This window comes from Centroberyx gerrardi, chromosome 20 (assembly GCF_048128805.1).
Source record: "Centroberyx gerrardi isolate f3 chromosome 20, fCenGer3.hap1.cur.20231027, whole genome shotgun sequence".
Classification (NCBI taxonomy): domain Eukaryota; kingdom Metazoa; phylum Chordata; class Actinopteri; order Beryciformes; family Berycidae; genus Centroberyx; species Centroberyx gerrardi.
In genome coordinates, this window is record NC_136016.1 from 12724478 (window position 1) to 12750734 (window position 26257).

The following is a 26257-nucleotide window of genomic DNA, read 5'->3' on the forward strand; positions in this document are numbered from 1 at the left end:
ACAAGTGTATAGTGAAACAAAATATATCAACTAGAGTGGAGCGTGTGACTCTCAACACGAAAGCAGAATGTGCGTTGTCACATGCCTAACTGCGTACTCCCTGACACACGCTTCAATTTGCTGAACGCCTGTACTGCTGATGACTGTCGCTACAATATGTGGGCTTCATTGTCTCATAACAAACTCAAGTGGATTTTCTGACGTACACATACATAGTGTTTCCCATATAATACTAATATTCAGGCTGCCCGCAAGGTAAATATTTGTTTTGGAATCATTTTATGTGCTGTGATGTGTGGAGCTGGTGGTTCTCACCAATGTAGTTTTCAAACAATCAGGATTTAATGCTGCCAAGTCCTGTAAGTTTCTCAGTGAACTACAATGACCATAATTCATTGCAGTTATGACGCAGCGCATCTGTGCTCCGGTGTGTCTGTGCTGACACAAACTGAATGAAGAGACAGTCTGAAACGTAGCCTCGATAATCAGATGGAAGTATAACAATCAGCTAATGTTGCAATGCCATTAGCTTAGACTAGATTTAGAGACCTAAGTGCTTGAGAAAATATGAATTACTGGGCTCGCTGAATGAAACGTCAATAACAAGTCGTCAATAACCCGCCCCCTTCCCCCGACACCGCCGATGTAAACTGACAATCTGTGGGAAACACTGCATACACACGTACACAAATACACTCACATACACACATGCACACGCATATATACATATAAACAAACAACACTGACCAGACACAACTCTATTCCTTCTAAAATTTGAAATGATTAAATATGTTTGTGTTTGTTTTCATGATAAACTACTCAGAATAACAAATGTTTACTATTTCCACAACACTTTTGCCAAAGCCCCATGATTCCATGGTATTTGGCATTATGTCTAACTCTTTTTTAAACCCTGATTCCATGATCAGACCCTGCATTTGTACTGCAGGATTTTCCAAACAGCTTCTCTTGGCCAGTGGAGCCTAAGCGCGGCAGCAATGCATCAAGCAAGGCTTCATCTGTATACTGTAGCTAACACAACTGATTTCAACTAGGTTGCCCAAAACAGTAACAAAAATCCTGTGAATGGTAAATTCTCCCTGGCATTCACTGCTACACAGATATTGGAGAAAAGGTCCAGCTGGGATTTGCTTGTTCATTAAATACAGTGAGAACCATTATAGAGCCAGCTCTCAACAAATACATTTGTCATCAGTACAGCACCCACATAACAAATGAGACATGTAACGGCATCAAAATACTAAAAGTATATATCATGAATATACAAGCTATTAATAAATTACTCGGAGGGGAATCAATTGTAATCCTGCAGTGGATCATACACAGGATTAGAATGGATAAAAGCCTGCCTAAAAATGGTGCACCGCCGTGCCCTCGCCTACCTGGGACTGAGTCATTTAACTTGCCATATGAAGTCTATGGGATCATACCTGCCATGCTGTTCACGCCGCCACCATCAGCTTGTACTGTATTCATTACCATGCCAACACCAGGCACTTGTCACCTTGGTTGGTGTGAGCCGGGAATGCAGTTGTCACTATGCTCCCATTACCACACTATTTTTGTGTCCACATTACATTTATAGTTGTATACTAACTACCAAACAGATGTTTCCAACTCCAAAATCCAACTCCAATCCAATTTAGTATACTGTGCTGTGACTAATTTACCCGACTCAATCTGTATTGTACCTGTCCTGATACAGTAACCCCCACCTATCTGGCACTCGTTGCAGGTCAGACAAACAAACAAACAAACAAAAATCTGCTCATTTGCAAATTCCCGGGTCGGATACATACCTCCTGCCTGGGTCCTGTGGTAAACCAGAGATGTGCTAGTCAGCAAAGAAAGGGTAAATCTCACCAAGTCAAGGCAGATTTTGGGGGATTTACAAGGGCTCATGAAGGGCTATCTTTCCACGTCTAAATTCACTGGCATATATAAATCAGCAGTTTCTGCCCCTCTCTCTCCTTCTCTACCTCTAATTCTCATTATTATCTCTCCCCTTTGCTCTTTTATCCCTCTTTCCCGCTCTGTCAAACTCTCACACACATCACACATAAACACAAACACACATAGAGCATGCGCCACTATCCAAGGTCAGGTGCTTCCATTCATCAGTCTACTGATCTACAACATGCAACTGTATCCATAGAACGCAGTAAGAGTATAGACTGAATAGACTGTAATTAACATGAATTAGATGATCTAAAATCAGAGTAAAGCACTTATGCATACCAACGAACACACAGGCACACACACACACACACACACACACCACACTGCAGCAGAGTGGTGCAGTCGGGCAGAGTTGCTACTGCTACCCGTCCCATCAACGACCCCCCCACCATAACCGTCCCACCTCATCCAACGATGTCCCATCTCTGGACTGCTGACCACGGCGACATCACTAAATCCTACCGGCAAACACTATAAAATCCACAGTCATGTTAGCATCGCAGTGAAGGAGTCTGGCTACAGTCAGTGTTCTGAATGAAGGACAGTACAGTACAAGACTTACTTCTGCTAGATAGTCGGCTGCCTCCTCCACTGCCATGTTTCTCAGCCTGCAGCTGAAAGTGTGAAACCTGAGCACTCAATTACTGTAGCTAGCCCTAGCCTGGAAGCTGGGGAGGGGTGGGAGGGTGGGAGAGGGTGGGGGGGGGGGGGGGGGGGAGTTACAGAGAGAGAGAGAGAAAGGGGGAGAGAGAGGGGGAGAAAGAGAGTTAGAGACGGGAAGGGGGGGGGGGTGTCTGTGTGAGAAAGAAAGAGAGGGAGGGAGACAGGGTTAGGGAAAGACAGAGAGTTGAAGAGTGTGTTTGTGTTTGTGTGTGTGTGTGTGTGTGTGTGTGTGCGCGTGAGACAGAGAGAGAGACACAGAGTCAGAGAGAGAGAGCTAGGGGCATTATGTCACAGCTAAAAATACCTGGCATGGAGAGAGAGTCCAGAGCTCGGAGGGGGGGACAGGAAGAGTTCCGGCGTTAATCTCAAACCAACCCTCTCTGGAGCAACAAGGGATCAGAGGACAACTACTCTGAGTGTGCATGTGTCTGTGTGTGTGTGTGTGCGTGAGTGAGTGAGAGTCACCCATTAACTGTATAAATAAAGTAAAGACTTCTTGTCACAGCAGCAAAGCTCCTTTTAATTTTCCAACAGTCTTATTCATGTCCATAAAGGTAAACCTGTAATCTCAGGCTGTGTTGAAGCGCTCATTCCTGCTCAAAACCCAACAAGAGAATCTAAATGTAACTTACACTGCAAAGTTGCCTAAGCAAAACATGACTACAAATTGAAAAGTCACATCTTGTATATTTATTAAACTTACTAGGGACAAAATTAAGTCATAGCTCACCTGCATCGTATAGGGTGTGTGCTTTTGGCAAATACAATAAGAGTTGCCAATTCTGTTTTTGATATCTTTCTATTTTTACATTAGGTGATTAAATAACATTACATTAAAAAAAAAGTACATCCCTAATTGTGTGTGTGTTTTTTTTTCCTCCACCAATAGAACAAGATTCTCTAACACAAGCATATTTAGGGGGTCTCTGCCGGACTTACCATATTAGACTCAGCCATCTCCTAGTTCCTTAGGGTTGGGCAGGGGGAGAACCCACTGCACCCAAAAAAAACTCCAGCCAGACTCTCTGATGCTTGGTTGTCAAAGAGCTCAGAGCTCTACAGACACGTAACCCTACAACAAGGTGTCACACACGTAACATTGTTGTAGGGCTGAATGCCGGCACGCATGTATATACACACACACACACACACCCACACACCCACACCCAGGGCCTGAAATCTGTCCCTGTGCACATCCCATTGTCTTCTAGCTTATCATATCGTTCCGTTAGCAGAGCCAGTTAGCCAGTGCAGCAAGAGCCAGGGTTATTCAAACACACACACACATACACACAAACAAGCACGTGCACACACACAGCGCCAATCACCCATGAGGCTCCGGGGCCCAGAGTCCAGCAGGCAGATTAGCAGGATTTGGATGCTTCCTCAGGTATTAAAGGGGCAGACAGCATCAGTAAAGTAGTTGGAAAGCAACCCAGTCAGTAACTCAGTCAGAAAATGAGCTACTCAGTGAGAAAATCAGAAAGTTAGCGTGTAAGTAAGCTGGTCAGAAAGTTAACTAATCAGTAAGCAAGTTAGAATGTTAGGTCGTCAGTATGCCAGAGGTTTATCCAGTCAGTACAGGCAGTCAGTAACGCTGCCAGAAATTCAATCAGTTAGTCAGCCAATTAGGTGATCAAGCAATTGGCATCACAGTCTTGGAATGAAGTCTCTCTGCACTGCTGAGCGACTTGCTGTTCTGACAACACCACTGTTCTAGCACACCGCGCACACACACACACACACACACACACACACACACACACAGAGAGAGTGAAGTCAGCCCCTAATCAACTGAATGAATGCAGTTCACCATAACTCAGTCTGATATTTAGAAATGGCCCTCTCCCATTAAAAGTGTCCATAGTACATCTAGGTGAACCTAATGGTTCAGAGTATCAGATCCAAATTATGTGGAAAGCTGTTAAAAGGAAAAAATATATTGCATCATCTCTATATTGAGCTTTTCTCAACTATAGTATATTGAATCACTGTATTAAGCTAGAAAGCATGGTGATTCTCTTATTGATTTCACCAGTAAATTCAAACCCAGTTAATGAGGTGTAGGTTCTTGACTTCAACTTGCTGTTCTACTGTATGTGACAAACATTTAGCTCTTGGTTGGTATACCACTACAATATAGAGTGTGTCTTTCTACCCATGTGGTTTACTTATTGGATGATGGAAATGTGGGACTTTCCTTGGCAAGAGGTTAGTTGAAAATTACACAACAAACTAAGGGAAAGACTGTTTTGAAACAAACTGTTTGCAGTATATAGGAAGTTCTAACATTGACTGGCTTGAGAGAGAGACAGAGAAAGAAAGAGAGAAAGAGAGAGAAAAATAACAAAATTGGCCAGGGAGAGAATAAACATTGAGTTACTCACTCGAGAAAATACTGGGAAAATACTGAGTGTTGCAACATACAGGGGAGCACTCTCTAATATAAAAGGAGTAAAGATCTGCTTATTCTGGGGACTCATCTGGCATATGAACACCTCTCTTACCGGTAAGTTCATACATGTTTACCATCATACTTTAAACTGCTATTATACAGCACTATTAAAAAAAGCATGCAGCTGAGAAAAATAAATATCACCAGTTTGTTTAATTTTAGTCTGCAGTAAGTACAGGCTTTTAGGAAACAGCTGAAACGCTGAATTATTTTTCTGTATTTCCTGAATTATTTTTTCTCTTTTCAGGTTATCCATACTGCCTCTTTATCATAAAATACTTGAACAATCAACCACTGATAAAAGAATGATGGTACGTAACAAACAAGTGAGTGAAACAATGCTGACTCTTTTTTTTTTTTTTTTATGCGTTGACTTATCCACTACAGTAAGAAAATCACCCAGCTACTTCCTGGTATGTGGATGTACAGCGCACCAGCCTCCAGTTGGTTGATGCTTGTTTGACTTCTGGTGTACAAGCCACACTGTATTTCCCTCAGGCAGGGCTCTTGGGGCCAACACAGTGCATACTGTAATTCCCCTAAGCAGTGCGCATAGCAAAAAGCATTACATATGAAAAAAACACACAGAGCCTGCTGCTCCTGAGCACGTAATAAGCTAAACAAGGAATCCTATTTAGGCACGCAGCTCTGTCCTAACAGTCCATATTCACATTACCTGCTCTTGGATGAGATCAGATCTACAACCAGGAAAGGACATTTTATGAGCCTTATTTTTTCCAGTCCAGGTTAGTGTGAAATTATCTTTACTATCCATAATTTGAATTGGCAAAAAGAGATGCTGTGGGGATAGTAAGACTACTCTTAGACCAAAGAACAATCTGTGTGTGAGGGCAGAAATCATCAAGTTCCATCTGTCCCATTTTCTCCTTTGATATCAGAGAGGACAAAGATTTAAAGTATGACCATAGTAGGAATACAGACCAGAGTCTAATACAGGACACGATTACCCATCACCAGAAAGTCCCTGGGTCAGACTTTATTTGGATAGTCCAGTGTTGCCACTTGTCCTGTCAAAGTGCTCTTGAGCAAGACACTGACTCCCTACCTTCTCACTCATTGTAAGTTGTTCAGGATATGAGCATCAGCGAAATACCAACTTTTGACATGCCAACCAATAGGACATGAGACTTAAAGGTACACAGATCAGTATCTCTGTTATATTTGCCAAATGTGCCATGACAAGTGACTGTAAACTTTTCATAATTTCTGTTCCAAGTTTTATATTTAATGGTTTGGACTGGAATTTAAAGCCTGCATAAATTCATCTACTTTACAGATTGTAGACTGACATGACACATTCAGTATGTACTATAAACATCTGTAGGGTTGGAATGCTAGAACTTTGTTACCAAAATCACATCCTTATTGCCTGTCTGAAGGAAGCAGATTTGTTTTTTGTATGATCTATTTTGAGGAAAAGCTTTTTTCCTCAAAATATAAATAATCTTGATATACACAGGCCTTGATTTGGATCTCATGGAACAAATCCAGTACCTTAGTCCTAGACTGTTTGTACTGCCCACGTGACATTGCTTGCCAAATGTTAGTACGGCAATCTGGAATCTGTAGGCTACAGTGGAGTGCAGCATGTTGTACATATGCCATGTTATACATAAGATTGATAAACATGTTGTTCACCAATAAGCTACTTAGTCATATCCCATTTTTCTCTGTCTCCACTCTTTACAAACTTTATCTTTGACAGAAATCCTTTAATTTTCTCTTTTTCTATATTTGCTATAGCTCAGAGTTCTGCTAGCAGTGCTGCTGCCAGTAGCAGCTTATCAGTCCCCTCTACCCATCGACTGCAGCGACATCTACAGAGCAGGTTCAGGTCAGGGTGGAGTGTACACCATCTACCCAGCAGGGCCCACCTCTCCTGTCCAGGTTTACTGTGACATGAGCAACGATGGCGACGGTACTGCGGAAAAATGGACGGTGAGAGTTGAACCTTCTTTAGCTAAACCTCAGACAGAAGTACATTAATCAGTTCAGATCTAGACAAGAAAGGCCAAGCAACACAATTTCCTTGCCAAAAATGAGGAAATGTGGTTTCTGCAGGACCAGCACTGGGACCAGAATTCTTTTCCCCCCATGTCATTCCCTGAGTTGATAAGTGATGAGTTTGCGTCTTCAAAGTGTGCAGACTTCACTCAGACATTTTAAGTAGCTGCTCTACCGAATTGGTATTCTGAACAAAAATACAGCTGTATGCAAGAATAAGAAAATGTTTAAAGTGTCTGGGATTGATTTAATTCAAGGTTAATTTAAAGCTTTTAAACCTAATTTACAATTTACAATTTAACTGTAAAGACTGTAAAGACATTACTGCACAGTAATGCATGTTCCATATTTTGAATAACCGTTACTCTGGGATTGTTTCATGAATTTAATTGAATTGTTTTCTTTCTTGGTCTCAAACTGTTTGTTCCCTTTTCTCTGTCTCTCATCTATCTAAAAACAAGGTCATTCAGAGGAGACTAGATGGCTCAGTGAACTTCTACAGGAAGTGGGATCAGTACAAAACTGGTTTTGGCAGTGCTGCTGGAGAGTACTGGCTGGGTATGATAGAAATTGCTTATTTACTGTAGGCTATACCAGAGAAAAAAAACCCAAAACTACAACTTTGGAATATTCTATTAACCATGTTTGAAATGTATATCTGCTGTCAACAATTATTTAATTTACTAACCTGTTTGACCATCTCATCTAGAGTGCTCTAAATTGAACAGTTCACAAAGATCTGTCAGTTTCTAAAATACTATAGCATTTTATCACTTGACAGATTTACCAAACTCAAGTTTTATTTGGGAGGCTAGTTAAGGATCTAATGGCTCGTGGGAAGATTACAATAGGTCCACTATTCTAAACAATTTAAATGGGTTCATTATTCTGAAGAAACAGCTAATGTTTTCCAAGAAAATTATTATTTTGTATCTGACATTATGCTGTCCTACCAATCCCAAGCCCTTACAATGTAAAATAGTCTGAATAAAACACCAGAGGCCACTGTGTTGGGAAAAAAAATGGGGAAATTTAGCTGGATGACTGTCCATCCCACAAAATCACTTCTGATCTCAAGGAAACTTCTGTTGAGATGTGGGTCCCCCCACAGACGAGGGCTGAAAACCACTGCCCTCTGCTGGAAGCACATCGGCCGTTAGGTTGCAGAAATCCCTCCAGAACTCCATTAAGTCTGAATCTGTCTAAATCTTCTTTTCAGCAGCAGTCACTTGACTACTTTATGGCAACTACACAACAATGGGGTCCAAAAAATAAAATTGCCCCCCAAAAATATTCAACATTAGCTTCACAGGACTAATCAGTGTTGTTCTCTTATGGCCGGTGTGCTATACGGCTACTATTTATGTAGCTATTATAGTAAAAGAAAAAGTACGGGTGCTGGTATATACATTAACTGTCCTTTTATTCCAAAAGCCGTATTTCATAAAGCCCCGGAGGGCGGGAGTGGATGAACCCGGTTAAACAGTAACCGCCCGTACGGGACGCTCTAAGAAGTAAACCGAACGCACCCGCAACGAGGCAGGGATCATTTCATTGGTCAACACTACACCTGGCATTCTGTTGGTTGGGGAATTTTGACAGGGTTGTTGCACAAAAAATCCGAGAGCAGAGCAGAAATCTGAGAGCAGACGTTTCACGAGCGCACAGAAGCAGCGGTGCGAGGAGAAGGGCTGAAGCTGGAGCGCAGGAAATCTATGTGCAAGCAACATTATATCTGAGTGCAAGCATACAGTTTGAGCAGAAGCAGAGCAAATCTAAGCGCAAGCAGGAGCTATTTGAGTGCGAGGGCAGGGTTTGAGGGAAAGCATTACAAAATCTGAATGTGAAATCAATAAATCATGCTCTCAAATTGAAAGACCACGCTCTTGAATAAAGATAGGAAAAAAGCTCCATATTCTCTTCCCCTATCTGGATTCAAACCAGTGTTTTTCTGACGGATGACCGCCGCCTCACTGTTTATCTTCCAGGCCTGGAGACCATGCACCTGCTGAGCCAGGCCAAGAGCTATGAGCTGAGGGTGGACATGGAGGACTTTGAGGGCCAGAAGGTCTTTGCCCACTACTCTTCCTTCTCTGTTGGTCCTGAGACAGATGGATACCAGCTAAACCTGGGAAGCTTCACGAAGGGATCAGCAGGTGGGACACTGTTTCAGCCTATTCACTGAGGCTCACATGGGTAATCTGTTATTTTTAAGAAGAACGTTTTTGAATAGATACAAAATTATTAAACAAAAAACAGTAGAGAGTTCTACATTTTGGTGTATGTCAAAATCTTCAATAGAAGTGCTCTTTGGTGTGGGGTAACTGCATCAAAGATGAAAAACAAAATCCAAGGCCCTCTTCATAGAAAAAAGATTAAAAAGCATTTATTCCATTGGTTTGGTTGGAACATTGTACATTTTTAAGCTGTTCTTTGAACAAGCCAATGGAATTAAGGCTTTTTAACCTTTGCCTGGGATTTTGTTTTTATTCTTTGAGGCACAAAATTATGATGGATAATTATTGAAAGTATTTAAATATTATTATTGAGCTTCTGTTTTTATTTTAGTGATTTTAGAGTACTTTTACCCTGACGTGAGTAAACTTTAACTTAAGTAGCAGTGCTTCTACTGGAGTGAAATATTTTCAATATTCTCCCCATGCTTACTACACTGAATCATGTGTTGTGATTAACGTTTTGTGTTATTCCATCAGGAGACTCTCTGAGTGTTCACAATGGACAGAAATTCACCACTACTGACAAAGACCAAGACACGCATGGTTCAAACTGTGCCAGGCTGTGCTTTGGAGGATTCTGGTATGCAGCATGCTTTGGTGCCAACCCCAACGGGATCTATACCTGGGGTCCCTCACCCCGCGCAGCTGGAGTACAGTGGAGTGGTTTCAAAGGGCTTGATTATTCTCTGAAAACCATTATAATGAAGATCAGGCCACTTGCTGCATAGAAATGGAAATGGATCCTATTCGAAAGATCAGTAGTCTCTATATAACATTTTAGGTAGAGGGTTATGTACTGTTTATTGGAATGTAGCCGATTCTTCAAAATCTGTGTATCCTATTGCTGAGGTAGTTTTCAAAGGATGTTTGAAAAAGGACAAACAAATGGAAACAATTTTATGAAGTGTGACAGCATTTTCCTCAAAGCAAGAAACAAGGGAATCAAGGCTCTACTGTGTAATCTCATCAACATATAAAACCTGGAGCTCCTGCTATGATAATGAATTGGAGACTGGCTTTGTGGACTGGGACAGATATTTGTGGACAGTGTGTGGTCGAGTGCTTCACCTACAAAGCTCTCCATGGTACTGCTCCATCATATATTTCCTTGTTCTTCAGGGCCTAAACCCTCTTCCACAGTCTCATGTCGGCTGAGGCCAAAGATAAATGGATTATTAAACACATTATTCTCTTTTGAAATGTTGCAAATCAGTTTTTCAAGGTTAATATTATACAAGAAATACTTTTGAATTTTAATGCACCAGCTATAAGGCCTATACTGAGACTCCATTGACTGATGTTTTCCTTCTCGATTGTCCCTTTTTCTATTGGTCAAAGCTGATGCCCATACAGTATCTATCCTGTCCACATTCACAACTTGATGATGTTTGAATATGTTTGCTAATAGTATGCTTTTCTTTTTCATTTCAATTTTTTGTAGTTGATATTTCCACAGATGAATAAAGGAAAGGCAGAGGCATGTCTCCCTTTTTTCAAGGAGGGTGGGAGGAGGTTGACAAAGGCTTCAAAGCATCACATTTAAGCGTGAAATACCTATACACACACACGCACACACACGCACACACACACCACCCACAACCCGGTTTAATGGTCTATCCTCAGTGTTTTATGATATCTGTGAAGGGAGGGGGAGGGAAACGAGAAAGAGAGATGGGTTGCCGTGGCAACTGAAGCTCCTAAATTTGCGGTGATGCATGGGGGCCACCGAGTGTTGTGGGATGGATGGAACCTTCTGGTGTTAAAGATATGCACTGACATTTTGGCAAATAAGCTCTGATCAACCTACCGTAATGTGATGAGATTGCTACCAATGCCACCGCTGGGCCTTCAGTATACAGTTTGCTCCCATGTTAGGTGCTAATGTCTGTATCCTCTCCTTTGAAAAGATGCTAGCTAGTGCAGTCAACCAAGCACTTGAGACAGTTGTTACTAATTTGTTTGCCACACGGCAGTACTTGGATTAAAGACATCATTTGCCAAAATGCTTGTGTATTCCTTTTCATTTTGGAGTCTCTTCCTTGCTGTTAACCAACCAGCAGATTTCCAGCTATCTCTGTTGGAATGACATTCACAACCATTCTGTCATTGTCAGCAATGACGCGCTAAGAGACAGAGCAAGAGTGTGTGAGTGTGTGAGAGAGAGAAAGAAACATATCAACCCATCTATTCCTAATAACTGATTTTATTTTCATTTGGCTTAAGCTGTGCCGCTTTTATGCATTTATCCCCTTGTCTTTAATTTCCTTTAGTTCTCAGTTTGTGTAGCAGTGCAAGCCTGTTCCATTTTATCTGGATGAGCATGCTTACATGCATACCAATAGCCTGTAATTATTCGTGATATTATAGTATTCTGTTATGTACCATAACCCACATTAGCTCTTATTCTGATTACAAGAAACCATAATATGATACTGTGACTGGCATATGCACTATACTGGGCCATTCCACTGTACTTGATGGAAAAAAGGAAACTGGTTGCTGTGTTAGCAAGTGTCAAATGACAGAGAGACAGTTTATCATACTGTAGATGAACTCGTTTAAATGTTTATGTATTTACACTATGTTAGGGGAAACTTTCTCAGACAGTAGACATGCTGGCAACCATGGCATAAAACCCCAGATAACCTCAAGGATACGTTGTGCTTTAGGTAGTCTGGTGATGCCAAAAGTACTTTAGTTTTAGCACAGCATTAAGAAGACACACACCGACACCATAACTGACACCCACATGCAGTTCATGCATACAGCTCTCTGCTCGGCTGGTTTACAATCAGCAGTTTTCAGGTCCTATATCAGTCCCTAGTGGCCTGTAGGTGGTACTGCATGATCTGCAGCAGGAGACAGAAAAATGCCTTTGTACCTTGTGGTGACTGTCAACACTCCACTTTAAATGTCAACAATACAAAATGTCAGTGCCCACTTCTCTTCAAATATCACTGATAAAAGTACATAAAGCAGGATTTACTTTTTAATATCAAGGGTTAAAAAAGAAGCATGTCTCTTGTAAAAATTATTTATCAAAAGAGAGTAACCTAGATAAAAGTAAAATAAATAAATAAATAAAATGAGGAGATGTCTGTCTGCTTCATGTTAAATATCATATCAAGAATCAATTACATAAAAAGAGATGCCCCTCCCCCTTTAAGAAAAAGACCCATATCATTTGTTATACTGTATTATTAAATCACTGGAGAATGGGCTGATAGAGACAGCTTCTGTCTGTGTGTGTGTGTGTGTGTGTGTCTGTGTTTTTCTGCCTCCGATTGGCTGTTGGAATACTGCAATCTGATTGGCCGCTTGGCTACTGCAGTCTCAGTATTCTCACAGCGCTGAGATCCAGATGAAGGAGGATAAAAACATAGTTCAAAATTTCATCAATTCCTTTCTTACTATCCTTCCTCACTTTATGAGCGTCTGTTTGTGATCTTTTTACATATTTTTGGCCATGTTTTCAGTCTTGTTTTTTCGTTCATGAAGATATTCAGACCCCAGGCATCACCAGTATGTAATGTGTGTCTTTTCCCACCGAGCCACCAGGAAGCCCTCCCTTCGACTATTCCTCATCGTCACAGCAGGCTTCCATTCCTCACAAGCTCTCCTTGTCATTGGCTGGCAGACCTGCTCGACTCTCTCCTCATTGGACGGCAGCGGTCGATGTTGCTCAGCTGCTGCTGGTGGATTACAGGCACTGTGCTGATGTCAGGCTCTGCGTGTATGCGTGTGTGTATATGTGTGTATGTGACTGACAACCAGGTATAGACATACTGGCTGGTCCAGAGAGAGACAGAGAGACTAAACACAGAAAGACACGCACTGACACACACTGAAACAGACACAGACAGACATATATGCAGCCAGAGAGCTATTCACACAGGCAGACATACATACGGAATATTATATGTATAAAAAACTAGACATATATAAAGACACATAAACAACCAGATAGAAAGATACACAAACAGATAGACATTGATCCTGTTGGCTCAGTCTTCTGATGCTCATACCATGTACTCTAAACTGCATGGGTTCAAATCTGGGGTTCATGCTATGCTGTCACAAACCACTGCTCAATTGCACTGTACAGTAACTACTGCAAGTACAATACTTGAGGTCCACAAAAAAAAAAAAGAAAGAAAGAAAGACAGCAAGAAAGCAAGAAAAAAGAAAGCAAGAAAGAAAGAAAGAAAGAAAGAAAGAAAGAAAGAAAGCGTCGGCTCCCACTGCTTACTTAATGTCTTCTGACAGAGACAGAGCACTGGTCATGAATAAATTAACACTTGTCCTAGCCTGAAAGCACACACAGTGCACCAATGTGGATGTACAGCGTGCAATGCCCCCCCACCCCACCCCACCCCAAACACACACACAGAACCCCCCCAGCCCCGCCTCACATGCACAATCAAACACAGTAACTTCATACACACATTGCAAGTTTAGATGTTTGGGTTTGCCATGTACTGTAAATTATGGACATGCATATGCGCAAAGACCTAGTTTCACAACATTCTCATCTCCTACTCTGCCTCATTATACAGGGAGCTGACACAAACACTAACTCACACACACACACACACACACAAGCACACTTGCATACACCTGCTCCTCCCTGTGTTACAGAGCTACTACTGCGATGTCTCAGCAAGCAGAGATGGATGTTAGAGGAACTGCGAGCAGCTCCACAACATCCTATTGGAAGTGCCAGTGCATCAGTGCGACAGACAATGACTCCCACACTGATCAACATGATGAAAGATGAAGATATCACTCCCAGCAAGAGCCTAACTGAGAAGTGACGCATCACAAATCCACAAGGAGGACATCAGATTTTCTGTGTGACACTGAAAGATGGTAGAGATACTTCACATTTGTCGAACATTTGAAGAATTTTGTTCCAAAATGACACATTCACCATTTGGAAAAAGTGAGTCTACGCTTACAAAATGACTGCTGACATTAAAGTAAAACACACTCTGGAAAAAACATAGTTTATTAGCTATTTTAAAGACAATTGCCTATCAAATACCCACATTGCTGAGAATGAAATCATCAAGTAGGTAATATTTTTTTAATTAATGTCTAGCATATTGGATGAAACCTTTTATTTTCACTGAAACAGCCTACCCTAATTTAACAAAAGATTAAATTCAGACATTGCAGTCAATATTGTGATTCCAATCATTTAAATTTGATTAATACTGCAGCTCCAGTCCCTATTTGCAAACACTAAGTAGTCAGTATTTGTTTTTCACTAGGTTGTGAGTCAGAAATAAAACAAACAACCAGGCGTGGAAAATGATGGAATCTAATATTCTATAGACAGTGAGAGTAGAGAAGAAGTATGCAGCAGGCTTCAGCTGCACAGCTGTAAAGTCAAAAGGCAATTAAGGAGTCGCTCAGCAGTTCGATAGAGCACTTTGGCTGTATGTACAGCACCAGCATGGCTATTTCCTCTCTGCTGACTAGTCTCGGCCCTCATGGCCACTACCAGTCACAGACACAGGACCGTGGTAGCCATCTTAAAAGTCCTACATTCTGCATTTATCCTTTCATCTTTTCCGACATTTAGTCACTGCAGCCGCTGCAGTTTAGGTTGTAGTGCAGAACTGAATAGGCATAATGTGCAACACAAAGCTCATGTCTCACGATTATACATTCTAGGGACACAGGGATATTTGATATATATTGTCTGAACACTATGGCTTTAACCTTTGCAATGTCCGTAAAGGAACTGAAGCTTATTCCTCTGCTGTGCTTATTGTAAGTTGCTCTGAGTAGAATGGCTAAATGCCTGCGCTTCCAATGTGGTCTGGGCTTGATTTCCAGCCCACACACATGCTGAGCTGCAATACTGTGCAACACATTTTGCAAACCACAACAATGACAACCAAGGGTGAATAACGATTTATATTTACTCTCTATATTGTAATTGAATAGTTATTTTTGTCTTTTGTGTTCTTTATGAAGTATTTTTCTTGAAGTCAGTAATCTTACTTTTACTCAAGTATTGTTTTACTCCTGTTTTGGTTGAAGTCTTATATTTTACATTTTAAATCACGTCTGTTACAGAGAATGAATTTTGTAGGCTTTCTGTAAGCATTGCATCAGAAACTGGCCAAATTGTAAAGCCATCCAGTCAGCTACAGTATCATCGGTTTGCATTTGCATCAGACCCTTCTCTCCTGCATCTCCTCTACTCTGTGCCCCTCTCAGCTTTCCTACCGTCTCAAAAAATATAAAAAGTAGTGGACGGCCCACTCTCCATTAGCATTGCAAAAATGTAGAGTTAGTTACAAACAATGTTGAGTGCATTGTCCCTTTAATCCTAGAATTGCCTGATGAGAGGTTGGTGTATAAATGAGGCCAGTGTTTTTGGCTCGCACCCCAGACTCCATGATTCCTGAGTGGTCTCGGTCGATGCACATCTCAGCACAATGTTAGTGGGCCAGGGCATGACTAACACACACACACATGCACGCACACACACACACACACACACACACACACAGATATACTGTATATATAAAGAAACACTCTCACCATGATGCCCTGCGCCGTTCCGGTGAACCGGACAGCAGGGGATTTAACACAACACTCACTCCTCTGTGTGTGTGTGTGTGTGTGTGTGTGTGTGCATTTGTGTCTGTCTAATTGAGAAAGGGCTCCTCCCTACTGCTCACCTTCAAAATGTCCGCTACACCCCGAGAATACAGCGGACAGCAGTGGAGTAGTCTCTCTCTCTCTCTCTCTCTCTCTCTCACACACACACACATGCACACACTCAGACACACATCCCTCTGTCCAGTCTGTGTCGTGACTCTCTGCTGGACCTGTGCCATGGGTCAACACCTCACCCAGTGAGAGCCTATGCAGCTACAGAGGCTTAAAACCTCATTCCTTGATCTGGGGAGTTTCCCTGTCCCTTGTTTTCTCCTTTTTCACGTGATATTCCAGCGTTTTCCTGATCATGGATTTATCTGGAGCGTACCGACTACACTGACTACAGTCTTTTTTGCTGCTGACAATGTCTATTTCACCAACCCCTGCCTACCACCACCTCAAATAACCCCAAAACGTGAGGACTAAACTGTATTCACATTCTTTTTTTTTCCACAGAAAGTCGTGATACTTCTTCGGCCTAACGCACACTGATTATATCACCAATACCTGTCCCTAACATGCCGGCAACATCACCTCAAAAAGCTGAATACATACCAACAAGGAGGAATTTAATTTCAGTGAAATTAGCTCAATATACGTATATTGTCATGTGACTTTGCTAAAAACTAATGCTGTTTGCAGCATTGGCAAAATACAAAGAGTGGTGTATTTACTGAAATGAGAGGGCGGTATGGGCTCAACCTGCTGAGATACTGCTGTGTCTGTTTGTGTGTGTGTGTATGCATGTGTGTGTGTGCATGTGTGTGTGTGTGTGTGAATGGAATGTCCCAGTTCTTAGTGTCTATCTCCCACTGCAGAGGAAAGAACAGAGCTGCAGGGAAGCGGAGGAAGGGAGGATAAAAGGCTTAACTAACAACATCCTCATCTTCTCCCTGTCATACTATCTCTCTCTCTCTCTCTTTCTCTCTTAGCCCCCTCTGCAATTTTCTCTCTCCCTCAGTTAGAACTGTAGTACTCAGCTCTCACGCACTTTGCCACTCGCTCTCCCCGATATAATTCTTTCTCTCTCTTATTGCCCCTCTCTCACTCCCATCCTCCTTAATTTGTTTTTATCATGCACCCCTCCTCCTCGCTCCCTTCTCTGTCTTTTGCAGTATGTTGGGGATGTGTTATGTTGCGTGGGTGTGGAATACCTCTCCCCGCAGCCCCCCCTCCCTAATCTTCCCTATCCACCAATCACGGTGCTTGACAGCCTCTGCACCAATCCTGTGGCCCTGTGACACCCCCCCCCCGTTACGGTGAGCGATATAGCCTGGCGCTTTGAGGGTGGCAAAAAAACATGCTACCTTCGTATTCTCTACCATCCCGTCTCGTCTCCCCTGTCATTCTCTCATCATCTCCGCTCTTCCCCACACTCCCCACTCCTCCTCCTCCTCTCCTCGCCTCTCCTCACTTCTTTGGTCTTTAACCCTCCCTTCCTCCTCTCAAATCTCATCTTAGCTCTCTACTCTATCTTCTCTCTTCTCCAGCCCTCTCCTCTCCTCTGTAATGGAGTCATTCTATAATTCATAATGTTCTCTCCTCCGTTAGATTCCTCCTTTCCGACTTTGTCATCCTTGCTGAGTGCTGTCGGAGTGTCAAGGTCGGCATCTGGTGCACTCACGCGTGTAAAGGGTGGAAACTATTCATCTTTTCCCTTCCTTTTTCCCATAAAAAACCCTTATCTTAAAACTTTTTGCATCCTTCTGACAGAAGAAACCCTTTAACGTTCATTTTCCAGCAGGTCCCTATGTGTTGATTGAGGGCGAACACACAGTGTGACAGTATCTCATCACAGTTTCTGTAAGTGGCATCACAAACCAGCAGTGAGGCAGAGAATGAAGGAGCGAGGGGAAGAGGGAAGGGTAGAGGATTAGGGTTGAAGTAGAGGACATGAGAAATGAAAGAATAAGGAAAGAAATACGCAAGATTGAGTCATGTGAACTCAGTAAAAAAGACAAAGAGCCTCATTATAGCTGAGAACTAGAGAGAGATGTATTGCATGTTTTTGGGCTTCTTCTAAGGACTATATACACACATATTGCACAGGAGAAACAGTATTGCATCACATTACAAAATGTTATTTAGAAATGTTATTTATGTGCATGACAGAGAGAGTTTGAGTGATGGAAGAGATGTTGAGTATGTTCTTGTTCTGAATGCAGATTTAACAACGAGCAAGGGGAAAAATGTGGAGCCCGATAAATCCTCCTAGAACATGTAAAGGTATTGAGGCTACAGAGATGTAAATGTTCATGCAAAAATGAGGTCAACATCCATTTGTAAAAGGTGCATCTTACAAAATGACAAAATTGAAGTCATTCTAAAATACTTAATACTAATACTAACACTGAATTCTAAAATACTAAATTTTGAGTGAATTTACCCCTATAGATAGACAATATTGTTTTTCCTCAAACCCTTCAGCTGCACATATCTACAGTAGTAAATATATACCATCTGTGTACTCATATGGAACAGACATTGAAAGAAGAGAAAGAAAATAAAGGAAAGAATCTCTAATTATATGGGCAGGGGGTCTAGTGGAGTGGGACAATAGAGATGATCCTCTAAACACAGACAATGAAGATGAGAGGGGGGAATGTGGGGGGTTAAAATAAAAAAAATATAGGGGGAATAGGGGAGGAGATGAGCGGAGAGGGGAGGGCAGGAGGGATATAAAGGGAGAGGGAAGGAGGAGGAAGAATGAGTGGGCTTCAAATAAGAATCTTGGCTTAAAGAAGTGTCAGGGGATTAATGTGGTAGGGTGGCTGGTCACAAGGGAGCCGCGTATGTTTGTGCGTGCGCGTGTGTGTGTGTATGTGTGTGTGTGTATGTGTGCACCCCCCCTGTTCCCAGCAGCAGAAGTGTGGCAGAACAATACAGCCCTCTGCCAACTGACAGAGATAGCGGGAGGGAGGGATTGAGGGAACCAGGGAGGGAGAGAAAGATAAAGAGAGATAGGCTGGGGGGAGGAGAGGAGAGGAGGCTGCAGATGAAAAAAAACTGGAATTGAGTTCTGCCCAAAATAAACCTCAGAAGAACAGCGTTCCCATCCCTCCTCCCTAATTCTCCTCTCCATTCAAAATAGTAAACGCTTGACGTCTACAGATGCATCTGACCTTTGTTGCATGTCATCCCTTCTCTCTGTGACTCCCTCTATTAATACCCAGTTAATAAAAAAAATGATTGAAATAGTCATCTTTGAAAAAATAAAATTAAAAAAAATCTGTCTATGTCATAATGTCTGTGTGATTTTCACTGTCTCCATCTTTCTTCCATCGAACTGTCTTTGCATGTGAATATATATGAATATATTTGTGCAAGTGTGTGTGTGTGTGTGTGTGTGTGTGTGTGTGTGTGTGGCCGTGTTGTGAGAGAAAGGGCAGAGTAGAGGTCATCTCTCTCTTTCTCACCTTGGACACACCCAACCAACCAACTTCAGCCACCACTGATTGCATCAAACTGCAGTAGCGTCTACAGTCACACAATCACTAAGCATAAAGTCCATAATATACAGGCAGCATTTTGAAACAAGGGAGAAGGGAAATGTTGCCAACAATTCTGACTAAAAGTATTTTTTTCATTACGCTACTCTTCCTTAAAGCCCATGTGGTTAGACACTGAATTTATCCTGTTGCCAATCTCCATCCCTGCTGAAGGCAATATCATCCATTCCCACTGCCTTGGAAGGGTTGCCCACACAACAGAAATATCAATACAAGGGTTAAAGTTTTCAGTATGAATGGCACTTGAAACAAAGAAAGAAGACATTGCTTTAGCATGCACTGTATGATATGTAGCCTCACTAAGCCAATCAGTCAGTCAGTCAGGAGACCAGACAGAAAGTTAGCAGACCAGTTAATCAGTAAGTCGGTCAGCCAACCAATCAGTGAGCGACCCAGACAACTAGACAGACAGTTAGACAGTCAGACAGCCACCAGTCAGTTAGTCAGTCAGCCAGCAAAGCAACTGCTAAGTCATCCAGTGTGCCAGTCAGTCAGTCAGTTAACCAGCCATCTAACCAATCTGTAAAAAAGCATGACTGACTGACTGACTGCAGTGCTATGAGAGGCACAACTAATGGTTTGCTGGAGCATTGAGCTCATAGCTTAGTATGGCTTTGTTTGGTGCATATAGCTAATAGCTTTAATGGTAGCTGTTCAGTACACTGGTCTCAATGGTGCTTGTAATGTGGGGGAAGTGTTTTGGGCTTCCTGTAAGAACCACACACACCCCTATACTGCAGAGGGCACTGAATGTGTAGGCATAAATGCATTTACTAAATCAATTTTGAAATAGGTATATAGCATCCATGGCATCCTACTGTAAAAGGTATCATATTTGAAGCAGCACTGCATCACATTAAGAAATGTTGTTTAGACTGTGTGTGTATAATAGAAATAGAAAGAAGAGAGAGATATATAATATGACATAAACAAATTTAATGATGAGCAAGAGCAGAGATGCTGATATGCTTTTACATCAGTGCAGAATAATGAATCCTTATAGACCATGTGGAAGTATTGAGGACAGCAAACACTTTAAGACACATAAAGAGAGAGAGTGAGAGAGAGAAAGAGACAGAGTGGGGAAAGAGAGAGAGGGAGAGACAGAGGGAGAGAGATGGCGGTCTAAAAACACCATTTGGAGTCAGACATCTAGGATGGCGTAGTATCTGCTTTATCTACATCGTCTGAGTGGGAGAGTGGAAGCCATGCCAGGTAGAGAGAGAGAGAGAAAGAGAGAGAGAGATAGGAGGGGTGAGGTGAGGAAAGGAAAAGAAAGGCAACTGAGGTGAGGCGATCTGAGAAGAAAGAGAAACGGGAGACGATATTTTGCGTTGTGGTGCCAAGAATTGGCCCAAGGCAGACAGTGTTATGGATTTACCGTGAGTGGGGCCAGGATAGCTGATATCCTCCTCCCAACATTACGCTACAAACGCTGGGAAACTGCTGATGTCACCCTACACACACACAATACTGTAGCAACACGTTTCCCTCACCTGTTGCCTAGGGATACCATAAGGCTGTGATGACATGGGCTCACATCACAGCTAATGCTGTCAAGGTCAAACCTGTCTCCTCACTTACTTGTCATTTCTATACTATGCTCTGTCCAACACCCAATACACTAATACAGTAAGAAGGACCTGTTACTGTTGACAATTTTTCAATATCAATACGGCTTCTGATAGCTTAAATTTGAGACTGGTTCTAAAACAATACCTTTTTTGGATACCTTTCATAATGGAATATAGTATATCATTTTCTGTTGTTTGCTTTTCTAAATAGACTCAGACCATGCTAAATGTAGCTTCTCCACACAACCCAAAAATCTCATTGAAAGAAACTCATTGAAGAACACAATGAAGCTGGTTGATACCTTTTTATACCTTCTGAGGCCTTTAAATTCATATCAGGATCAAAATTCGGCAAGTGTTATTTTTTCATATATATATTTCAATACAAATTCGTCCACTTTCTGGAAGTAAAACCCCATTGGAGATACTAATATTCTATTAAAATAAGGCACTATGCCGCATTTAACCACCAGTATAAATACAACCGAAGACGGACTGGAAAATTTGATTTTAGCTCTTGAATGCTATCTTTGAGCTTTCTGAGTGCCATGGTGCATCGATACTAACATCCATTAGGCCTACAGCATTTTCAAAGGTGCCAGCCAAGTGAACATTCAAATCACTATACAGAAAAGTGGTATTGGTGCATCCCTTTGTGGTACAGCTACTAACACTCTATACGTCTCTATACATTCTGCTCCAAGGCTATCTGACCTTAATGCTGATGAGGTCATTGGTATTGACCCTTTGTGACAGGTGGCTAGGCCTTGACTAATGAAGGCTTCAGGCTGGACAGCACACACACACACACACACACGCAAGCAGAAATGTAAGTATGTGCACACAAACGGACAAGCGGTAATGATTTTAAGCACACGCAATTACACACAAGCACACTTCAACACACACAAACACACACACGCACATTCAAACTCTCGTAAACACTGGACCACATATCAATGTAGTAGACTTCAGCTGAAATGTTTGTGTTTTGCCAAATGAAGTTGTCAATGGAGTGAGAAGTATTGATTTGACGTCAATAGGACCTATTGATCACTAAGCTTATGCATGTGCGTGTGTGTGTGAGATCCTGTCTCAACATCGCCCTTGCCCAATGACGCATGTAGACACACACACACACACACACACACACACACACAGGCACATAGCCAGCTCACTGTACACGCACACACACACTCACAATCCACACCTAACTGCAGGGTGTGACTCCCGAAGCTTTTGGCTCAGTCTGATTTGCGCTGTTGACTAATGTACAACGCAGTACAGATTTTATGTCAAAAGAGCTGACATCCATATTGAATCACAAAGACACACACACAAAATTAACAACTTTAGCTCATTGGCCCGATCCTTTGTCCACTAACTGTGCGTGTTAGTTCAGATTTCAGCAGAGGGAGATGAATCAGGGGCGGTGGGATGCACAGTGTGATGCGATGGAGTATGAGAGAGGCTGAGAGGTGGTTCCATGTAGGAAAGTTAACAAAGAGGGAGAGAAAGAGAGAGGAATTTTTGGTATGGTGACGATAAATGTTTTAGTAGTCAGATATTTTTAGATTTGTTCAAGAATGGAGTCATTATATCAAACAATCATCTCGACACAGTGGATATCTCAGGCCTGCTGTGACAGTCACTACTGTAGAGATGTTTTGTAACTCAGCAGTTACTGTCATCTGTAAGTGAAACGAGTGAACATGCCTCTGTCTCTCTGTCACACGCACGCACACACACACACACACACACACACAGTAAAACAGAAGGAGGTGAAAATATATCAATAGTAGCACTGCCAAAAATACCAATCTGCCCTCTATAGCTGATCCCTGTTCTCTCTTTCTTTTCTTGCTTTCCTTCCCCCTCATCCATCTTTCTCTGTCCTCTCCACACTTTCATCCCCTCACCCCCCTTCAATATTCCCAATGGGACCCCCTCATCCCGCTGTGTGTGCATGTGTGTGTGTGTGTGTGTGTGTGTGTGTGAGAAGAGGCTGCACCAGGACAAAAGAAAACCTCCCAGACTCAGCAAACAGCACGACACGTCTCAGCCTTTCTTCCCTTCTGTCAGTGCTCTTTCCTTCTCTCACACTCCTTTCTTTCCTCTGTTCCTTTACCTCTCGCCTCCTCTTCTCCTCCGTCTCCTATCTCGTAATCTCTCTGCCTCCCAAACTCTTCCCTTCTTTTCCTCACCTCGCATCCCTCGCTCTCTCTCTCTCTCTGTACCCAATGGCACCTCATTTTTTCTCAGCTCATTTTCCTCCATCCTTCCCTCCCTCCTCCTCCTCTCCTCTACCTTTTTCTTCAGCTCGCGGGAACGTTTCCTCGCCTTCCTCTTCTTCTCCTTCTCATCCTCCACTGCATTAAGGTTCTCGTCCGCCTTTTTCTTCAGCTGTGAGGCGGCGTGCGCCATGCTGCTCGAGTTCAATTAATCCTCACAGGTGGGAACGAGAGAAGGAGGGAGATGGAGGGATGGATAGAGGGATGAAGCGTGCACCAAATTCTCCTCTTAGTCTTCTCTTCTGAGAGCCTTATTTCTCTCTCCCTGTTTATTGTCAGAGAGGGAACCCTCACAGGTGTGTGAGAAGGAGATGGTGCAGTTAGGATTTTCCTCTCCTCTTCTTCAAGATTTCTTTCTGTCTTTTTGTTCTTTCCTTCCCCTAGTAGCTACCCACACACTGCAGATGCCCAGGTCCTGCTCAGGGCAGGACAGAGATAGGGGAAGAATTGTAAGATGCCAATGGCAGAAAAAATAGCATACTCCTCTGTTTCACCTCCTGAAGATCCACTGATGGGAAAGCAGCTCCTTCACTCCTTAGTGCAAAATCAAAGCGCAAAATAAGTGCCACCGATCGCAAATATAAAAACAAAGAATTTCCTTTAGTTCTATTTGATAAGGAACATGAAAATTGAGTCATTCACATGATCCACAATCAGGTAAAAGAGTCCTTTTGATTGTTCCAATACAGAATGCATATATAAAAACAGCTTGATTACAGGTTAACTAATGGAGCTCCAGGGTTGCAGATGCTAGAAGGGGGCTAAAGCTCCAGCCCCTAGCCCAGCAGAGTGCACTGTCCTCTGGGTAAATAGTCTGGTCCTGTTGCCTGCTTGACTGGTTCCACCAACCCCCCGGTTGCACCTGAGCACCGAGCCATCCTCTCTGTACACACGCGCACGCACACACTCACACTCAGCGATGTGTTCTACAGACACACACACGGGAGGGAAATGAAAGTGGGAAGGAGGTGGAGAGAGAGAAGGAGGAGAGAGGGGGTGAGAAAGGAGGGGGGCTACAGAGGCAGAGAGAGGTAGAGAGGAGGAGGAGGAGACTCGAAAAGACCAACTGAGTGAGAGAGAGAGAGAATGAGAGAGAGAGAGAGAGAGAGAGAGAGAGAGAGAGAGAGAGACAGATAGACATAGAGAGAGACAGAGAGAGAGAGCAGCTGGGACAGCAGAAAGAAAAAGGAGGCAGCAGGGATGGATGGATGCCTCTGCTCTGTCACCAGCTGGCTATGCCTGAGAGACAAAGAGAGAGAAAGAGAGGATGATACTTCACATCATTGCACACACAAGCACACACAGACAGATGCACGCATACACACACACACACACACACACACACACACACTCACACACACTCACACACACTCACGTACACACCGAGTATCCTCCACCACAGAGCGGTGTGCACGCGGTGCGCTAAGTGAGCAGCCATGATGTTTCTATTATGAAACTTCTTTCACTCTTAACCTCTTCATTGTCTTCATCTCTTGCTTTCTATCTTACACCCATCATCCCTTCGTTTCCCTCCGCCGTCTCCTCCTCTCATTCTCTTCCACACTTAATCCCACCCACCCTCCACCCCCAAGTCTTTGTTTAGGCTATATATCTAACACCCACACTCCCCTTCCCCCCCGTCTCATGGCCGTGCCACACAGTCTTTTTTCTAAAATGCTGATTCTGATAGTGAAAACCAAAGTGAAACAGACCTGGTTTCAATAGAAGCCATTTAAGTTGGGGTTTTGTCTGGTATTGTCTACTGGCTGTCACATCTAAGGACAGGACTAGGTTTGTGTCAGAGCCACTGACCAAGTTTTGCCAAATTGTCTAGGTGTCATTAGTATTATGGGTGTCATTTTGCTTCCCTTTGTGCCAGCTCCAAGTATCTGCAAAGAACTTTGAAATTAGAATGTATTGTCCCCCTCACTGATTTTAAACCGATGGTGTCTCATATTTTCTACAGGGTTTGCAATTTTTTTAATGAATGTCCCTGTATGTTGCTGACTGAGGCAGGAAGATGTGACTGAATTATATTCTGCACTGTCTTTGTCATTTTTATGAATGTTTTCTGTTCTCAGGTCTCTCTTGAAAAAAGATCTCAATCTAAATGATGATCTAAATATCCTACATAACATTGTCGTTGGGAGATACCCAGTTTCTTAAAATCAACTGGAATAGAGTCAGTAATACTTTGCCTCAGCAATTGAGTAGGACTGTGGAGCCTCATTTGTTTCTTTCGGCACTGCCCAAGAGACAATTGTTGTTGTGGGAAATGCTGTAGTACTAATGTAGGATAGATGCAGAGTGTGGGACCTATACCAGCTACTGTATAAGTCAATAATGTAATAGGCATATTAGAGCTTCTCATATTGGAGCTTGCCATAGAAGACACATATCAGATATTAAAATATCTCTCATATAGGGCAAGATGTTGAGGATCATGCCTCCCATGAGAAAAAAACGAAAAAAAGTAATGTGGTTAAGACACAAAAACATGAGGCAGGGGGCTCAATCAACACAATGATTAAGGAAAACCAAGAATATTTTCACTGGTGTTTGAGCAATGAATTCGCATTTTTATGTTGCCCATCAAAAGCTCATCAAGCTGTTGTGCACTATGCTGCTGTGCATTAATTGATCAATTATTCAGGCATTGATTCATTATTCATAATAAATGGCTATTCTCATAGAAGAAAACCATACCTTAAAGGGATCGCCTACCTTTAGTTATTTCTTCGCTATTAGCTCTTTTCAAGTAACTAACCCATTGGGTTTCATGAGGAGCATTTTTTTGTAATTTTTTGTAATCCACAATGTAACAAGCGCCTAGCCTAATGAACTA

General features: G+C 42.4%; 2 protein-coding genes across 2 annotated transcripts in view; one reads left to right on the plus strand and one right to left on the minus strand.

Moving 5' to 3' along the window:
* The window catches only part of LOC139914419 (uncharacterized), a 110113-nt gene extending 86568 nt beyond the window's left edge, over positions 1-23545 (minus strand). Inside the window, exon 1 of the mRNA XM_078290691.1 lies at positions 23429-23545. Within this exon, the coding sequence (XP_078146817.1) occupies positions 23429-23545 (117 nt within the window). The remainder of the gene's footprint in view (positions 1-23428) is intronic.
* Positions 5057-10218, plus strand: LOC139914422 (microfibril-associated glycoprotein 4-like). The gene is made up of 6 exons (XM_071902746.2): positions 5057-5152; positions 5346-5409; positions 6863-7057; positions 7585-7681; positions 9112-9279; positions 9838-10218. The coding sequence occupies exons 2-6, from the start codon at positions 5404-5406 to the stop codon at positions 10086-10088; spliced, it is 717 nt and encodes a 238-aa protein (XP_071758847.1). The 5' UTR covers positions 5057-5152; positions 5346-5403; the 3' UTR covers positions 10089-10218.
* Positions 23546-26257: the final 2712 nt, after the last annotated feature.

Excerpts from the sequence above, each read along its gene's own strand:
- LOC139914422 (XM_071902746.2), top strand. Across the intron at positions 7,682-9,111 it reads TGCTGGAGAGTACTGGCTGG|GCCTGGAGACCATGCACCTG; the intron begins GTATGATAGAAA and ends TTTATCTTCCAG. Across the intron at positions 9,280-9,837 it reads CTTCACGAAGGGATCAGCAG|GAGACTCTCTGAGTGTTCAC; the intron begins GTGGGACACTGT and ends TTATTCCATCAG.